General features: G+C 37.6%; 3 protein-coding genes across 4 annotated transcripts in view; 2 read left to right on the top strand and 1 right to left on the bottom strand.

Moving 5' to 3' along the window:
* The first annotated feature begins 380 nt into the window (after positions 1 to 380).
* Positions 381 to 5,521, top strand: LOC117958643 (calcium-binding protein 5-like). Its single transcript, XM_034895149.1, has 6 exons — positions 381 to 630; positions 1,098 to 1,128; positions 1,239 to 1,382; positions 2,257 to 2,366; positions 2,541 to 2,688; positions 3,219 to 5,521. The coding sequence occupies exons 1-6, from the start codon at positions 580 to 582 to the stop codon at positions 3,245 to 3,247; spliced, it is 513 nt and encodes a 170-aa protein (XP_034751040.1). The 5' UTR covers positions 381 to 579; the 3' UTR covers positions 3,248 to 5,521.
* A 1,493-nt stretch (positions 5,522 to 7,014) lies between these two features.
* Positions 7,015 to 11,932, bottom strand: asphd1 (aspartate beta-hydroxylase domain containing 1). The gene is made up of 6 exons (XM_034893493.1): positions 11,696 to 11,932; positions 9,074 to 9,545; positions 8,765 to 8,971; positions 8,211 to 8,418; positions 7,791 to 7,904; positions 7,015 to 7,511 (listed from the first exon to the last, which is right to left on the bottom strand). The coding sequence occupies exons 2-6, from the start codon at positions 9,524 to 9,526 to the stop codon at positions 7,402 to 7,404; spliced, it is 1,092 nt and encodes a 363-aa protein (XP_034749384.1). The 5' UTR covers positions 9,527 to 9,545; positions 11,696 to 11,932; the 3' UTR covers positions 7,015 to 7,401.
* Positions 11,820 to 17,843, top strand: part of sez6l2 (seizure related 6 homolog (mouse)-like 2) — a 24,593-nt gene continuing 18,569 nt past the window's right edge. For both annotated transcript variants that reach the window (XM_034893488.1, XM_034893487.1), the window contains exons 1-5: positions 11,820 to 11,996; positions 12,729 to 12,807; positions 13,017 to 13,145; positions 13,258 to 13,473; positions 17,700 to 17,836. In XM_034893488.1, coding sequence (XP_034749379.1) covers positions 12,750 to 12,807; positions 13,017 to 13,145; positions 13,258 to 13,473; positions 17,700 to 17,836 — 540 coding nt within the window. In that variant the 5' untranslated portion in view covers positions 11,820 to 11,996; positions 12,729 to 12,749. The remainder of the gene's footprint in view (positions 11,997 to 12,728; positions 12,808 to 13,016; positions 13,146 to 13,257; positions 13,474 to 17,699; positions 17,837 to 17,843) is intronic.

Genomic DNA, 17,843 nt, shown 5'->3' with positions numbered 1-17,843 from the left:
CACAATCCTTTTACGTGTAATACTAGATTATTTTCCCTCTCTGCTTTCCCATCTGTTGCGTACTGATCACTTAGTGATAACAAATAGAAAGCTTTACTCAACTAGCACCACACCAAAAAGAGAAGTATGGTCAACAAACGGCAAAGAATAAGCAAATATAGATATGCATTCTCCGTGGGTTTCCTTTGCCCCAATGAAGGCTTGAAATCCAAATGTGAGGTGATATAGCTATTATTATTAGTAATAAACTGTATCAGGTTACAACATTAAAATGTATTTAAGACATTCAGTTGCATTTATTCTTTATGAAATAAGCTTGTGTTTTTGGTCTATTCATATAAAAGTCTGTATATGCACAGCATTAAGCCTATCTTTCTTTTTTAGACTAAAGCTCCAGAGATAATCCATATAAGACATCATCCCTCCTCTCTGGCGTACGCAGATCACTGCTGATCAGGGTTTACGCACCGACACATGCTCGCACAAAAAAAAAAAACTAAATGACATAGCAGCATATCATTTCTTAACAAAGAAACTCATAAATACAAATAGTTTAGGATCTCGACTAAGGCTGTCATCATGAATGCTAAACAACCCTGCATCTTTCTCAGAGGCGGATCAAGGAGACGAGTAAGTCAAAATGGTTTTGTGGTTTGACAGTAACTTTCGAATTTAATGGTAGTTTTAATTTTACAATATATCTCTTTTAAGCTTAAGAGTTATTTAAATTCCAAAGGTAAAAAAGTGAGAAAGTGAAAACAATATTGTTCTGTTATTATGGTCTTTCTTATGGCGGGATTTTAGATTCATGGCAAAAGAAGCCTTAAGGAAAAGTCCCATTGTGAAGTAAAACTGAGAGGGCAAACACTTTAGCTGATGTATAAGGAAAATTGTCACACTGTTTCTGGGTTTTGTCTCCAATTTAAAGATGACATTGAATGTTTTACATACATTAATATTTATGCATGGAATGTATAGGAGGTCATTGCCTTGACACAATGTAGATAATTGTGGCCACACCAATACTTTTAAGTTTTGTAGTAAACTACTGTAGATAAAAACATACTGACAATATTTTTATTGTTATTGTTTTGCAGACAAGAGTTCTTACACAAGATGAGATTGAAGGTAACTGCTGTATTTATGCTTTCAGATATAATGGTTGCTTGGAGAGCTGTACATTTTTTACCTTTCTTTAAATTCAAGTCACATCCCACCTCAATTGTGTGTCTCTTTAGAGTTGCGTGAAGCTTTTGTTGAGTTTGATAAAGACAAGGATGGTTTCATAACCTGTAAGGACTTGGGGAACCTGATGAGGACCATGGGTTACATGCCGACTGAAATGGAGCTCATAGAACTCAGTCAGAAAATTAACATGAATCGTGAGTAATGTTCTCTACCACAGTATGATGATGTAAAAGCAAAAATATGTCAAACTCCATTAATGCCTAATTACTGCCAATCATGTTGGGCTAACAAAATATAAAATATGATCCATTGTTTCTATTTGGGTATCTCCCTTTTTTCTACCAGCGCATTATATGAAGTATAGACAAAATCGATTTTGGATGCCATTTCTTGCAGGTTTTGAATCATTTTAAATTAGGCAATTTATTTCCTATCTTACACTCCTGTGGTTTTTAAATGTGTCCTCTTTTACTTTTCACCAAAACGTACAGTCCTTAATGTAAAACATGTGATGTTTTTTTTTTGAAGTTTTAGGAAACTTGTCTTTCACGCAATAGTCTCCAGAGACACGAAGCATATTTGCATATTTCTATTTTGAAAGCAGCCAGTGTTGGTATCACATGTATACATCTTCTTGCTTATCTTGTCAGTGGCTCAGATAAATTGCACAACAGAGAACAGATATCATCTCAGTTATACTATATCAGTACATCACACCTGGCAGTTAAATGTAAAAAATCCTGTGCATGTTTACAAGGTATTTCACTTTGCTGAGATTTTTAAGTTTATTAAAGTTAAAAATTTAAAAGAAGAAAGATAAATGGCAAGAGAAAGTAGCATGAGTGTACTTGCATACAATCAAAATTGTTCCCTACAGTACCATGGCAGCATATGGAACTGTAACTGATGTTAGTGAGTTTTACTAATTGCCAAAGACAAATCTCTTCAACAACAAGCTAAAAGCTAGACAGACACATGTACTTTTTTTAAATTCACCATGGTGTTCCGGCCTTAGCTGCATTCTCTGGCTACTTCTTGCTTATAGTTACATGTTTTGTCTTATCACAGTGGGGGGACGGGTGGACTTTGACGATTTTGTGGAACTAATGACCCCAAAGCTCCTGGATGAAACAGCAGGGATGATTGGGTTAAAGGAGCTGAAAGACGCATTTCGCGAGGTGAGCTCATCATACCTATTTTCTCGCTTTGGTCTTTGGCACCCCATGGTGGATAATAAATGAACATACAGTAAAAAGGTGAAATCTGGAAAAATAGTATGTTATAATTGCAATATGAATCAAAAACACCCTAAAGCTTTGCAATGTTTTATTTCTGTGTTCCCTCTCCAACAGTTTGATATAGATGGTGATGGTTTTATCACATCTGAGGAACTTAGATTTGCCATGAAAAAGTTACTGGGAGAAAATACCTGCAAAAATGAAATTGATGCAGTGGTCAGAGAGGCTGACAACAACGGAGACGGAACAGTTGACTTTGAGGGTGAGCAACAAGTACACACAAACACACATGCACACAAAGATTTTGTCTTTTTTATAAACTTATACTTACCTCTGCGGTCTAAATGTTAAGTTACTAAAGTTGCTCTGATAAACACAGGAGTTTAAGTAACTCATATTCAATCAATCGATCAATCTTTGGTTGAAAATATTTTCAACTGTAGTTGTTGTGTTGTGTTAATTATGCCAAAGAAAATCTGGTCAATGGTATTAGCTGACTGAATGGCATACCTAAAAGCATCTCTGAGCCATAGTTTCACCTGTGCTTTTCATGCTGTAATAAGTCAGAGTGCCTGCCATGAAAAGAATTTACCTAATTATATTTTATTTGGTTGTCATCTACACTGAGACCTCATTCTGTTTTCTGTCTAAGAAATGTTATTGCCAAGTACTTTTTATTAATATTCAGTCCAAATCTCTAATATTTTGTGTGTTCTCCTAGCTAGCTTGTTATTTTAGTTGGCCATGTAACTACAATTTGGCTAATCAATATCTTGTCTATTCTCTTTATAGAGTTCGTGAAAATGATGTCAAAGAAATAAGAACAACAAAATGAACAGATGATTTGGAATGGACGGGAATTCTGTTTGATTATATGCTGATCATACCCTACTTGGGGTATTATTCTGATTAATAATTTCACTTTATCATCTTGTTATTTAAGTGGCATCTGCCTCACACATTGACACATGGAGCTCATTAATTCCAAGTGAGCAAAGAAGTTTATTTTCTTTTTGTTAAAATTTATGGATATAAAATGTGATGGTGTTGTAAGTAAAATTTGTTGACGTGTTAATGTTTCAGTTATAATTATGAAGCGGGTGTTGAGATGAACACTATTTACATTTCAGAAACTCAAGTATACAATAACTCCAATGTAACACAAACTCAGCATAAGCCAACAAAAGTCAGTAATACTGTAGGTACCAGGACTCTGCTAAGATACAGTTGCGGGCTGAGGACCGATCTCTCATGAACAGCCTCTTTCTGTTAACCCCAGCTTTTCTTTAGAAGTTACATTTCACTCACCCCTTTAATTCACTTTAGTGCAAAGAATCATAATAGAAAATGAGCCAGAAGCATTTCCATGTACCTTACAGTGGACATCGACGTGTGGACAGCATGCTATATAGATATAGATATAGAATCAACTATGTGCATGCTTCTCTAAATGATGATCAGTTGATCAGTTGAGATCAGCACTGACCTCCCAAAGGCAATGTTTGACTCTGCCTTTATTGTACCTGAGAACATGATCTCAGCAGGGCCGGCTGTTCTCCACTGCCACTTCTTCACCTCCCATGTCTCTGGCTCAATAGCACGCAAAAGGCAATCCACTGTTTGGAGATTCTGTAGTTGAATGTAACCAGTACAAGTACATTTCAAGTTCCGTACTTACAAGTACAATTTGAAGTTTCATTTTATGCTACTTTATACATTTACTCCACTACATGTTGAAAGCCAATAATACTTTTGATTACATTACATTTATTTGACAACTTTAGTTACTTGTCACTTAGTAGGCTCAACACTGAGGTAAACTTTCAAAAAACTCAGATATGAATACCAGTTATTGGAAGAAGTACTCAAAACCTTTACAAAAAGTAAAGTAAAGTAGAATTCCCCGGTGTTAAACACTCTGTTACAAGTTGAAGTAGTTTCAGCATTGACACCGAAATATACTGACTAAAACTCAGTTTTAGTCATTGTGCAGAATAGCCCATTTGAGAATAATAAAATATAGGATGACTGAATCATAATTAAAATTTGTTAATGTGAAAGCATTACTATTGTACCGCTGGTGAAGCTGGGGCTGATTTATATTAACATTTGTTTGTTGTTGTTGTTTATATTTTTATTATTATACTAAAGCTCAAGACACATTACCGTTTTGCAGAAAAATACAAATTTTGAGAAACTGCGTGTGTGCTTTTATTCTTTGCATAATTTTTGATTCTGATCACCTCCACTTTTTGCAGCAGGGCTAACACACTGGTATGACAAGAAATGGTTCCATTCGGATTAAGTAGCTATATTGCAGTGAGATATAATGATCAAAGGTTATAAATTGTAATTATGTCTTTCAGTTGTAAACATTTTCAAAATGATTGAACTAGTGCTTATGCAGTGGAAAAAAATGTCACTTATGGGAATTTGAAGCAATTTCTAACTCTTGCTGGAGCAAATGATGAGGTCTGCAATCGTCGTACGGTTAATCCTTTATTTAATAAATGTATTGAAAAAAACATGCAAAAAGACTGACTTGAAAGATTAAAAACAAGCAGAGGAGATGTAAAAACTTTACTCTCACACAGCTGAGGTTGAAAAACTGTGTGGCTTCCCAGATCCCTTGGCTTGGCTCCCTCATCTGTGTTCCTGTGTTTCCCTTACTGACATCTGATTTGCACTTACACACAGGTGCAAAGGTGACTTAACGAACAAACCATTCACACAGACCTACCACACACAGAAACACACACTATACACATAACACTTGCACATGTCCAAATTGGCCACAACAATTAGAAAATAAACAATAAGAAGGTTCTAAATAGGAGAAAATCGGTAAGTCAGTCTGTCCATCTATCTATTGTCCCCTTACACTATTCAGTTTGTTTTGATGTAACCAGTTTAATTTGTCCAGCACCACTGTCAAGCAAAAAAATGTATCAGTTTGGTCAAGTCTGCCATATGGGCTTTAATGGCACAAACATACTAATTAAGTGCATGTGTGTATTTGCATTTTTATTTTTTGTGGCACGTGTGTCTGTAAAGAATATGCCTAAATAAAATGTCATAACGTGAATGTGAATCAATGTAAATCTTTTGAGACTAGTGTGAGCGCAATTGATTACTGGGGTATTCATCTGCCCTATCATGGGATGTGCATACTGTAATTGGCCGTACAGTGCCGCTTCACTAAATCTCAAACTAAATACTGTATTTACCAAGCAGGCTAATTCACATTTCAACAAGTACGATCACTATTATTTCTGAATGTCCTGTCCCCAACAATAATTATTATAACAACAGATTTATTTTTCAACCATTTTGTTCATTTTGCAACTGTCACTGGAAATAATCCTTTACTAATGCTGTTGAATAACAAAGGGCAACTTGAAAATTGTGACAAAATTGAGTGTGACAACAGCTATTTTTGTCTTTAAAATGAGTTTGCTGGTCATAGTCTTTTGAGGCTTTGACCTAATGTAAAGCCTGTTAGTGAAAAGATTTATATGTGTTTTGTAATAAATGTTATGACAATTGCTGGGAAACAACAATAAGGCTTTATGAATCTATGTGGCGAGATATGTACATATATGCAATCACTGGTTTACATTGTTTTGCAGTGACATAGCAAGGTGCATGTTCTTTGCTGATGTGGTGGATCATGGTTTGGCAAATTTAAGACTGCCATCCCTTAATTGGAACCGTTAAAAGTGATGTATAGGTAATCAATATTTAAATTGTTATATCATTCGCTTGTGAATTTGAAAGTGATAGTTAGGTTCGGATCAAATCCCACATTGATCATAGAATAAATGTCCAGTTGAACGGATCAAACATCATGAAAGAACATACTACTACATATAAACAGTCTCAGGAATAATCTGTCTATGTGGGCTGGATTAGTTCAGACTCTGTAATCCTCATCATGGGACCCTCAGATGAACAGATGGCAGATAAGACAAAATCGCCACTCTAATTCTCATCTACCATATAAAAAAGTGACCAAAAAAGCTATAGGAGCATAATTAAACCAGAATGTGTTATTGTAGTTTTCTCCCAAACAATAATACTGTCCAGTTCTAAGCCAAGTAGTCAACAGGCTATTGTATCTAATAATGAAAAATATATTTGAATACAATACTAGCCTAAGATAAATTTGTTCCCCCATTCAAGTTCATTGTATATTTTGATAGCCCTATAAAGCTCTGCTCCAAGCACACTTAGCAATAAAAGTGTACATCCGCATGCATCTATTACTCAATACAATACAATAGAGTCAAAACTGATATATTTCTTATTCATTTATTATCTGGATTCCAGGAAAGACAGAATTAACAACAAACCTGATGTATGCATGTGATAGAATATGTAAACCACGAGAAAAACACCAAATATATTAATAAATGAAAAATAGATTTACAGATAGAAAAATACAAGCATACATGGAGGTGATAACAACAGAATAAACAACCACAGTTTGAAAAAGTTAATATGATCTTGACATTCATTTGGAAGACAAAAATAAATAGAGATTTGCTTTTATAAACTTTTCTTGTTTTCACAGTTTTTTTGTTATTTACCTAAATACTCTTGCACATGCATCAGCTCACAGCAAAGTTCAATAATCAGGACAGATAGGTTTCACATGCAAAAATAGCATTCACTAGCATTGTATATTATGTCAAGATACATTTATAATGGTTAACACCATCTGCTCTTCTTAGGTTAGATCTTATTGTGATTTTAAGTGATTTAGTTTGTTGTTTGCAGCCAAATTGTCTAGCATTTAGCATTGACTAACTTCATCCATAAACCACTCGAAATCATGGCTAATGGCTTGCGTAATTCTTAGAGCAGATTCACACAGTGATTATTCGACTGGAATGAGATGCACAACCCACAACAAGCAGGGCTAAGGTAAGGCATCCCTGCATGTTGTATATTGGTAGTATTGGCAGGAGCAATTTCAGAAGTCGGGGTTAAACATGAAATCCAAAGCTTGTCTCTCCGCTGCAGCCACATTTGGATGCCAGAGGTCCACACTCAAAATTACTCGTGGTCCAGAATCTGGAGGCCCTTTAGAAATAGACACAGATACAATTTTAGGTAAAAATGTGGCAGTCGTTAGGTTCAATTGGTGGGAACAATTCATGAAATGGAGCAAAAACTTAAAAGACCCAAATACACTTAAGTTAATAGTCACTTGCAGCTTTTTTGTACACAAAGATCATGCATTGCATTCCATTTTAATATTTGTTTGCATGTTCAATAATAACAATACAACTAAGAGTAAAAGTGAGAGTAAAATTAATGTTAGAAGCATTTGTTTTTCAAAACTGTATGTGATTCACCAACCCTTGTGGGAGACAGTGTGAAGGAACGAGTCATCAACCAGGAGGCAATGTCCTTCTGACCAGCACTGAGGCTCCCCCCCCACCACCAGCTCACACAGGGGTGGAGTCTGCAGACCTACAAAAGTGATGTCTGTTTTTAGATTATGAAAACAAAACATCATGGTTTACCCCAGCTCAGAAGGCCATGCACTCCAGAGCCGTCTGTGTTTAAAATGGAGAGGATTATAGCCAGACAGATCACAGCACAAAATGGGCTAAGGAGGAAATAAACCTTAACCCAGCCTACAAAGTATCTCATTACGTATTGGTTTAGTATCTTATCAGGTCAATTCTCTTTTATCTTTTTTGTGTAGTCTGTGGAGTCACTGACAGTTTTTTTTAAATGCAGATAAACCTTGATGAGTGCATTATTTTTACTCACCAAGGTGACAACGTACACGCGTATTGGTGGGTCCATATGAGCTCCCCAATGTTGCTCCGGGTCCCAACAGCCAAAACCCAGCAGATCCCAATGAGTTGCTGCTTATGAACGTACGTAGTGATAGAAGTGTCCGGTAGGTGCGTGGACAGGACCGACAGTTTCCTGCCACAGAGACACCTGCAGTGTATAAAGGAAACACTGCCTGGCCCTGAAAGAGACAATGACCTGTAATTAACATTTGACTGAAATGAGACACACTTTATGGTAAACCAATTTATACTCACATTAACATCAGAGCCCGTAGGTGGATTTTTAATGGAGAAAAGGTGAACAATACTAATCATTAAAAAAGCTCTGCAACAGAAACAGCAGAATATTTGAACAAATGGTGGGATGGGTTATCTATTGTAATAAGAAAAAATACCCTGATAGTATTATGTCACCTTTCCCCAATTTCTTTCTACATAGCAGATAATAATAATTTTATATATAGGACAGAAGCGTTTTTTTAACTGTCCCTTTCTCATAGTGAGCCTGAAAGATGTTATGTGTACCTTTGGTCCCAAACAGGTCCAACCTAGTTTTGAGTCAATGCCCCTCTGATATATAGCCTTGAATTCAGCCAAGACTACAGAGTAGTTGGCCTCCAGGACCTCAATGTCATGTCGATGAGCATCTCGTGGGAAGAATGGAATACTTGGGACATCTGGCAAGAAGAAGAGATGAGGCTTCTGTATAGCAGAGTGATTGTTCAGTCTGACCTATGAGACAATGAGAAATAGATTAATTCTTGACAAAGTATCCTTCCTCCCCTGTTTATCCTTGAACAAAAGTAGTTACAAATGCATATAAGAAACTTGTACCTGCTCACGGAGGCCCTTATGAATGCGGCCCATGCCCACCCAACTGTAGCGCTTGGCATACTCTTGCAGTGCTGCGTACAGTTTCTTGGCTTCTGCAGATGCTTGTGCTGGGAACAAGGCATGACTCAGCACTGGGGTGAGGTAACCCTGTCCCTGATCCTCATCCTCCTCTGTTTCCATGGAAATAAAGGGAGTAATTTGATCACTTCTTGACAGTTTGGATCTTGCACTACACTTTGCTCCAGCACAGCTACCACCACGGGACATCATAGACCGCCTTGAGCCAGACTTGAGCTTTCCCGCGTGTCCGTGGCCTGGGATTGGCAGGTCGGAGCCCATCCGATAACAGTGCCACAGAAAGAGTAGCAGTAGAGTCCAGAGAAGGCCACTCAGGGAATGTACACCCAGCTCAACATATGGAGGCAAAGGCAGTGTGTTCATTGACCAGTGCATCCTTTAAATTTGTGAGACACTAAAATAGAAACAGATGGAAAGATTATGGCAATGCATACATATGAGTGTTATTTTGCCATGTACTATACATTTCTAAGTATTTCAGTAAAATAAAAAATGTATTTTTATTGATCTTGAAGTAATTCTTTTGGTCACGCCAGACTTTCTGTAACCCAAACTATTAGCCTTAATGGTGATGTTTTTAGTGGGATTTTGTTCATAGTTTATATAATAAAACAACCGTAGTAATAGGTCTTTCCTACAAGCCAAAGACATATTTTGGCTTGTCAAAGTCTTACAGATCATTGTAAGTGAGGAGAGGCTCTGATTGCCAACATGCATAGCCTAAAGGAAATGGTTATTGTCCTAGAACAGCCCACTCATTTATTTATTGTATTTACTTTAATCCCCTTTAGGGTCACAGTGAGCTGAGGCCTATCCAAGCATGCACTTGGAAGACATTAGTGAAACAGTCATGAATCATGATAGGTTTCCGGTCCATCACAGAGCCAGTGGCTTTGGTTAAGTTGCCACTGACACCGACTTCATGGTGTTATGTAAGTCCTAACCTTGGACCTCTCCGTGCAAACTAGCTGTGGATGTAGCTTAAGTCATACCAAGGCTTTCATATTGTTCAACCTTGAATGCTAATTCAGAGAATGTCTGTTTCTTCCCTTTAATTCATTTTTTACTTTTGCAACTGTGGGGTCTACAAAGTAAACAGGCTACAATTTAACTACTTTTAAAAGGCTGTTTTAACTATCGTATGGTTTTCCCTAACAGTCTCCACTTTTGTCTAATTAAGATTCTTGCATTATGAACAAAGTCATTGTAATGGACTGTATAGTGCTCTCTTTCCTATTAGTTGACAAATGTTGTCATACTCATATACAAGATTACATAGAAGACACATTCACTTACACTTTTGAGTTTTAGGGGAATTACATGTTATGTAATTTAAGATGATAGTGGTAAAATGAATTAATATAACAAAGATTATCATTAAATGGGTAGTAGTGACATTGTGTATCTATTTTAATGTAAAGTATCTTCAAGATTTGCACAACACCCATGACTTGAAAATAGAGATGTAACGATTACCGATGTAATAGTAAACCATGATAAAAGTGTCAGCGATAACAATTACCGTTTTCATCAAAATATCATTATTATCACAAAAGATTACCACGGTGTGGAAACTGGGTGTTTAATCCTTCCCAGCTTCATTCAAGTCTCCTGAAGCTGCCGTGCGTTTCTTAAAGTTGGAATCATTGTGGAAGGAAGAGATGACAGCACTCAGGACATTTATCAACCCTCTAAGAGGACTAAGTCTGAGGCATGGGCATATTTTGGTTATTATAAGAATGCCGAAGGACAGTCAATTGAAGATAGTTATCCTGTCTGCAGCACTTCCAGGAAAATAGTTGCTACTAAAGGTATTTAACACATTTTTAAAAATACCAAAATAATACCGAAAACCGTGATAATTTTGGTCACTATAACCGTGAGGTTAAATTTCATACCGTAACATCCTATTCAACCTTGTCACCAGTGCCAAAGTAGACCAAATGTTGCATTTGGGTTGTGATAAATAAATGGAAATAACAGAGTAGATGTGTGCGTGTGTGTGAGAGAAAGAGAGAGAGCGGGACAGAGAGAGAGAGAGAGAGAGTTTTCAGATAAACAGACAGACTGAAAAAGGGTTTTGATTTTTTTTTACCACAGAAGAAAGTATATAGGTACCTGAACAAGGTGTGCGCGTGCGTGCGGGTGTGTTTTTTAAGTGGGAGGTCTCTTTCCTAATAGGCTTATTCTAACACATTCGTTTTGTAGTGCAACACATGCTATGTCGTTATACTGCCTTGAAACACCCATCAGCTAAGGCATGGTACGCACCAAAAAGGTGCTCCACTGGACTTGGCTCGGTTGTTTTTGAAGCGAATGTTTTTAGCAGTCTTTTCAGCATTCATTTTGTTTTTGCTCGTCACCAGCCCCCACAGCTCAGCTGGCTCATGTTTAATGTCCGCAATCCATATTAGCGCAAACATCCACCCATTACAGGAAACCACGGCACAAAAATGTTCGCCATGAATACCATATGGCACATGCAGGCCTTTACATGACTAACCATACACTTGCGTGCCGCATTTCACATCTCTTTCTGATTACCTTGATATACCGTTGAGCGCTGTGTCGGACACACTTCTGCACCGTGCTGGTGGACAGCTCCTCCACCGCTTACAGACAAAATGTAGATATCTCCCGCGCGCCGTTGCAATTACCGCGTACGACCGCTAGGGCGCACCTGAAGGTTCAACACAAATGCCCTCACATCATAGCTGAATGCGTCAACCACACTGTTACCAGCTAGAGGCATCTCACCAGCACAATCCCCGCCGTGGTATCGGGGCCTAAGGCAACAGGATACAGTCCAAGTAGAAGAACACAGGACGCAGCCTGGAAAACAAAGGTAAACGAGAGGCATCTTTCAACGTTGCTAAGATGGTTGGCGGTCTCACAGTGGTGATGACTGATGCCAAAAATCGTCCTCCGCACAAAGAGGGCCGTGGGAGATGCGAGGGATGATGCCTCGTATAGTCCGATCATTTTGTCACAAACCAGGCTGGCATTTTCACCGAGGAAACGCCTCAAATAACAACGGAGGTGCTTTGTGTCACATTGCCATTAACAGGTTGTTAATAGAATGTTGTTTAGAGGGTACCTGCGGTAAGGGTAGGCTCCTTTGGTTTATTTTGGAATAGCGCATTTTCGGACATGGTTTTGCAGGTTTGGGTGAAATGTAAGGGGGGGACCTGAATATTTAACCGTCCTCTGTGTGTAATGTGTGTACCTGGCTCTTTTTCCTAGACCTGTTCAGATACTTTTATAATTTACTGGATGTTATCCAGATTGACAGCAGATCTTTTACAGTAGGCTATAGCATCGCAGTGGTCCTTTAATCCGAGTCATTGTGGCCTGTGTGATGTAAACATATGCTCTGGACATGAATTCCGAGTGGTTTAAATGAGATGATTAATAGTTTAGCCTAATTAACACTCCAGTCAGCATGAATTTTTTGTGTGCCTACTGTAGTAATTATAGGATACTACAAAGCCATTTTATTACACTAGAAGATACTCTGATAAATTTCATTTACATTATTATAGTTTGCTAATCAATCTGCTCTCTTTAACCTTCTCAGGTCATTTAGTTTCCTAAAGCCATGGGGTTCACACACCTTGCTGTGATGTTTTCTGTCACCATGATGCACCTAGTTTCAGGTAACTGTATGTGACTGTGTGTGTTCCCTATAACATGCACCTTTGTTGTTTCACCACGAACATGGACTAATGCAGACTTTGTTTAATTCCCATCAAGAAAACAAATGAAAAACATTCAATGCATTGCTTTCAAAGTCCTGCTTATTGGGTTTGTTTTTATATATGATTTTGCAAATAAGAAAAGCAGTAATCATTCCATGCCTTTTTAGGTTTGACCTTTAGGACTACCGAAACTGATACATTACCAACATCAACCCCTGACTCGTCCCCTCTGGGTGACCTGATCCATGCTGCTCTGCAGAGTAAGGACTACTTAGGAGAGGCTTCAGCAAGCACAGGTACATTAAAATAGGTCTTTATGCCTTTTTATGCTTAATGCATCTGAAGCACGCTATGGGTGAGGGATAATTGGAAATGACACACTTTAAATTAAACCTTTGGACTCTGCAGGTACTACCACCAACCCAACACAGGCTGTGCCTGGGCTTGGGCAGACCGAATCAACAGCAACAGTCATATCACCGGGCCTGCTCACCACAGCTTTAAGCTCCTCTTCTGCTGCCAGCCACACAGGATCAAGGAATACCATGTCCCCGCTGCCCATAGAGGAGGAGACAACCACCACTCTGATCACCACAACCACCATAACCACAATGCACATGCCAGGTACCTGCATGCCACCAGTAGGCTTTCCCTGCATCTGAGCTAGTGTATTGATGCCTGTTATCATTGTGTGATGAAAAAAATGTTTGAGCAAATAATTCCAAATGTTACCCGTGGCTTTGGGGCTGCTCAGAGTTTGGTTTTACCGACAGTGAGGACAAATTTCCATGGAATCACTTTGGTTCCCATTGCAACTTCAGTCACTTTTCTTCTTTGCCTCTTTTGAAGAAAGAGTAACAAGGAGATGTTGACAGAAAAGGTAACCTGAAACTGTCAGAAAATATTGATGATGATGCATTGACAGGTTACTGCACAATGGGACTTACTGGTAAAAAAGAGATGTACATGTATTTAATAACAGAAACAGTAGAATAAAAGTAACCAATTGTGACTTGATGCTCATTTTTAAGATAGCTATATAGTGAGCATAGCTACTTACTAATAATGTGAAGGGAAAGGCTGTAATATATTCAGTATCCACAGGATTTATTTGAGATTTTTAGCTCACTTAAATCTAGCTAGTGTTGGAATATTTCAGTTTGGTGAGAATATGAGATGAGAACGTCTAAAGTACAGACATGTTCGTCTACGCTTATGGCCTTTTTCTGCAGGAATAATGTGCTTTTCTTTTAGGATTCATGTTTTAAATATTTGGTGGAACATTTAGAAATGACAATATACACTAAATGCTGATTAAGATGATGCAGTGCTCTCCTTTCCTGTTTAAAGTAGTCAAGTATACCCCTTCTTCTCCTCTGTCTCTCCTCCATAAGCTAAAGCGAGACAGCAGATTGGTTTACCAGCCTAAACGTCTGTGAGATGAACACAGCCAGATGTACAATAGGCTATCAGTAATATGTTTTACATAGACGTGTGCATCTTTGACTTAGATGACGGTGAGGATAGTTAGCACTGAAAATATATACACATATGGTTTACCAAGGAACACAGCACAGGGAGATCACCCTTTACCATTTATGTTGAGCATCCTGGATCTATTAAGTCTGCTGATTGAACAATGAACCCATGAACTTTACTAAAGATGCACGTTGCCATAGCTCTTTCAGTGAAGTACGCCAATGATTTCAGTCCAAGTAAAAATCCTTAATCCTTATTTATAACTTCAGTAAAGTCTGTATCAGTCACTAAGGACAAGATGTATAGAGATAAAGAGAAGGAAGTGATTTATAAAACCATTGTGAAGTTTTGGAAAACCATTGCGATGTCAAGCAAACAAGGGCTTTGACCTTTTGACTTTGTCTATTGTCACACAACAGTTTCTGTTAGTGTCCTCTTCATCCACATTGTCACATGAAATGTTCTGTGTCAAGAACAATATGGCAATTAATTCTAAATAAATTCTTTTTCTTTTAGTTATTATTACAGCAAATACATTGAACGTAATCAGTGAGCAAGAAAATGATGTATTGACTGAATAAAGGGCGAACAGGTGAAGCCATATCAGCACTGTTATTGGCCTAATATCATAAGAAGAGAAGGCCTAATATCATAAGAAGAGAAACATTAATTTGACAGATCAGTCAGTCCACAATGCCATTGTCATTTCTAAGTAGTGATGAGGAAATATCTCAAACAGGTTCACCACCAGTCACTGACAAAACAGCTCTACTGTAAAGGAATAGTTTAATATTTTGGGAATTAACCTAATTCTATGTCTTGCCAAGAGTGTGATAAGAAGATTGATACAATTTTCTTGTCTGGATGGAAATATTAAGTTCTAATTGTCTCTGTCCAAACTCAGGTAACAAAATCTGCCTACTATCACTTCAGCTCACTCATTTTCTGCTCACAAGTAGGATCTTGTTTGTTTGATCTGTACAAAAAAATAGAAAAACGTTTTACAGGGGTTATGTTCTGGTTTTAAAACGTGTTGTACACGTGTAAACGGTAATAACAAGATAATCTGTTAATAAGTGAGTTTTAGAGGTTGTGGTTTTCAAATTCTTTACCTTTGGACAGGTCAAGGCTAGCTGTTTCTCCCTGTTTATAGTTTTTATGTTGTACTAAGCTAATATTAACAGGTTGATGGCTCCAGCCACTCACAGCACAGAAGTTAGAGTAGTGTCAATCTTCCCATCTTATTCTTGGCAAGAAAGCAAATATGCTTAATTCCCAAAATGTTAAACTATTTATTTAACTTTTATGACAAGAACTTCAACTCTAAAATGCACAAATGTGCTGTGGACACAACTTATTATACATTCACTTTACCTATTGCCGATATGTGCTGCATTTAACTTGTCATCTTAATTACTAATGGCACTTTTTAAAATATGCTGTATGAAAAGGGTTGAGATGCTTTTCCTTTCCTTTCTCTTCCCTTTCACTTTTTCTGTTCATTGTTAGCCAAATAGACTTTAAAGCCCTTTGCTCTCCAGTTGTCGTTTGTAGTGGTCAATAATTGGATTCAACTGAAGCATAGCAGCTGTTTAGTCAATAAAATCATTTAATGCGGGGCAATCTGATACACCACAGCTTCACCCAAGGTAGTGCTTACTAGAAATTACTTTTCATTTTTACCCAACTTAATTGGCGTACTGGTACTGACAAATGCATACTGCTACTTAGTGGTGATAAGCCAGGTTGTTATTATTGGGCTCAGATTTTATTTCCCTATCCCACAAGCCCAAAGACAAGGCAGAAATATGCTGTTCCTTGTCCCCTGTCATAGATGAAACGGGATTAAACTGTAGTTGGTAGTTCATTGGTTAGTGTGACTAAAAATATATTGGATTAGTCTCACAAAAATAATGAGTGGATCCTAACTTTATTGTTTCTCAGATTATCTGAGCACCTCCACAATCTTTACATGAAATAGAAGTAGTAATATAAGTACCCCCTGTGATACACATACTCTGATTGATCAGTGGCTCAGAGTTCTGCTCTATATCCAGTAGAAGGGGCTGGCCCTACACAGCAGTACCAATATGGAATCATGGCTGTCTTACCAACAATGCAAAAAAGTCCCGCAGTTGCTAGTTTACAGTACTGGCAACTTTAACTGTATTGTAATTAAAGCACCAGCCCAAACTACAGTAACTGATGCCATTTCCATTTGTTACAACTTTCATAAAACTTCAAAATGTTCCAATTGATGACAGAAATTGTCATCAATGGTCAACACATGTTTTCAACCAGAAGTTCTCCTAAAGCTCAGTGATGTTTCCCTTTATCCATTTATCCATTATTATATTCATTATCCTGGCTGCCTAGCAGTGCGCAGCTTTTTTGGTGTCAAGGATGACTAGGATTTGCATCTCTTAGCAATGACCTACTTGAAAGCGATCAATAATACAGGTTGCTGTTGTTTTTTGTTTTATATCACTCGCATTGAAGAATGCACACCCAAGTAGGCTATTCAAAAATCTTTTCAGTTTTTATACATCCTCTGCCAAGAAAATGCATTTATACACACCAGAAATACAGTGTTAATTGTATTATAGCAACAAAGGCAGCTAAAAAGTGTTGATATAATGATTATCAGCATCAGCCAGACACAATTGCTTGCAGGATCAAGGTCTTCCCTTCATTTAACTAAATCACTACAGCATCAGCAGGAGGTATTGTCTCTCATCTGCACTCTCTAATTTGAGGTAATTATTTAAATCCAGCACAAGTACACATGTCTCAATTAAAGCATATTCTTGAATAAATTGTGAGCAAGCAGCACCATTATTGTGCTTTCTATGTGCTTCTGCACAATTTCCTGACACCTAGGAATTCTTCATAACTTCTTGATTTATCCATTGTAGATTATCAGGAGCGTAGGAGGCCTCTTTGAGAATCAGTAAAAGACATTGTAACTAGTCTCTCATCTTCACATCACTTAATTCTCACTGCAGCAATCGATTCCACCAATCCTCATCTGGAAAACATGAGGTTATTGGGTTGCAACAGCATCATGCATCCTCTGCTTCTTGCTGTGTTTGCCTGCAGAAATGTTTTTTAACTGGCAAAATAGCTAGTAGTGGCATTTGTGTGCCATGAAATGTAGCACATTTTTATTATTATTGTTGTTATTATTATATAGCAAATATGTGTCCTGATATAATATTGATATTATATGATTATAATATTATGAGTCCTTCTCTTACTATGAAAACCTATATTTTTTGGTTGCTAAAGCTTTCCTGTATGAAGAGAATTAAAGAACTGGATGTATTTTTCAACACAATTTTACTTCTCCTGCCTTTTCTCTCTTTTCACAGTACAATGCAATGCAACTTTGTCAGCAATGGAGGATGTTGTCGAGTCACCAGATCCTGCATCCTCATCCTCATCTTTTTCCCCTCTGGAATGCACCTACAGTATTACTGTCTATGCAGGTTATGGTGTGGAAATTCAGGTAATGT

The sequence above is a fragment of the Etheostoma cragini genome, chromosome 15 (assembly GCF_013103735.1).
Source record: "Etheostoma cragini isolate CJK2018 chromosome 15, CSU_Ecrag_1.0, whole genome shotgun sequence".
In the NCBI taxonomy this organism is placed as follows: domain Eukaryota; kingdom Metazoa; phylum Chordata; class Actinopteri; order Perciformes; family Percidae; genus Etheostoma; species Etheostoma cragini.
This window is presented reverse-complemented; position numbering and strand designations above follow the sequence as displayed.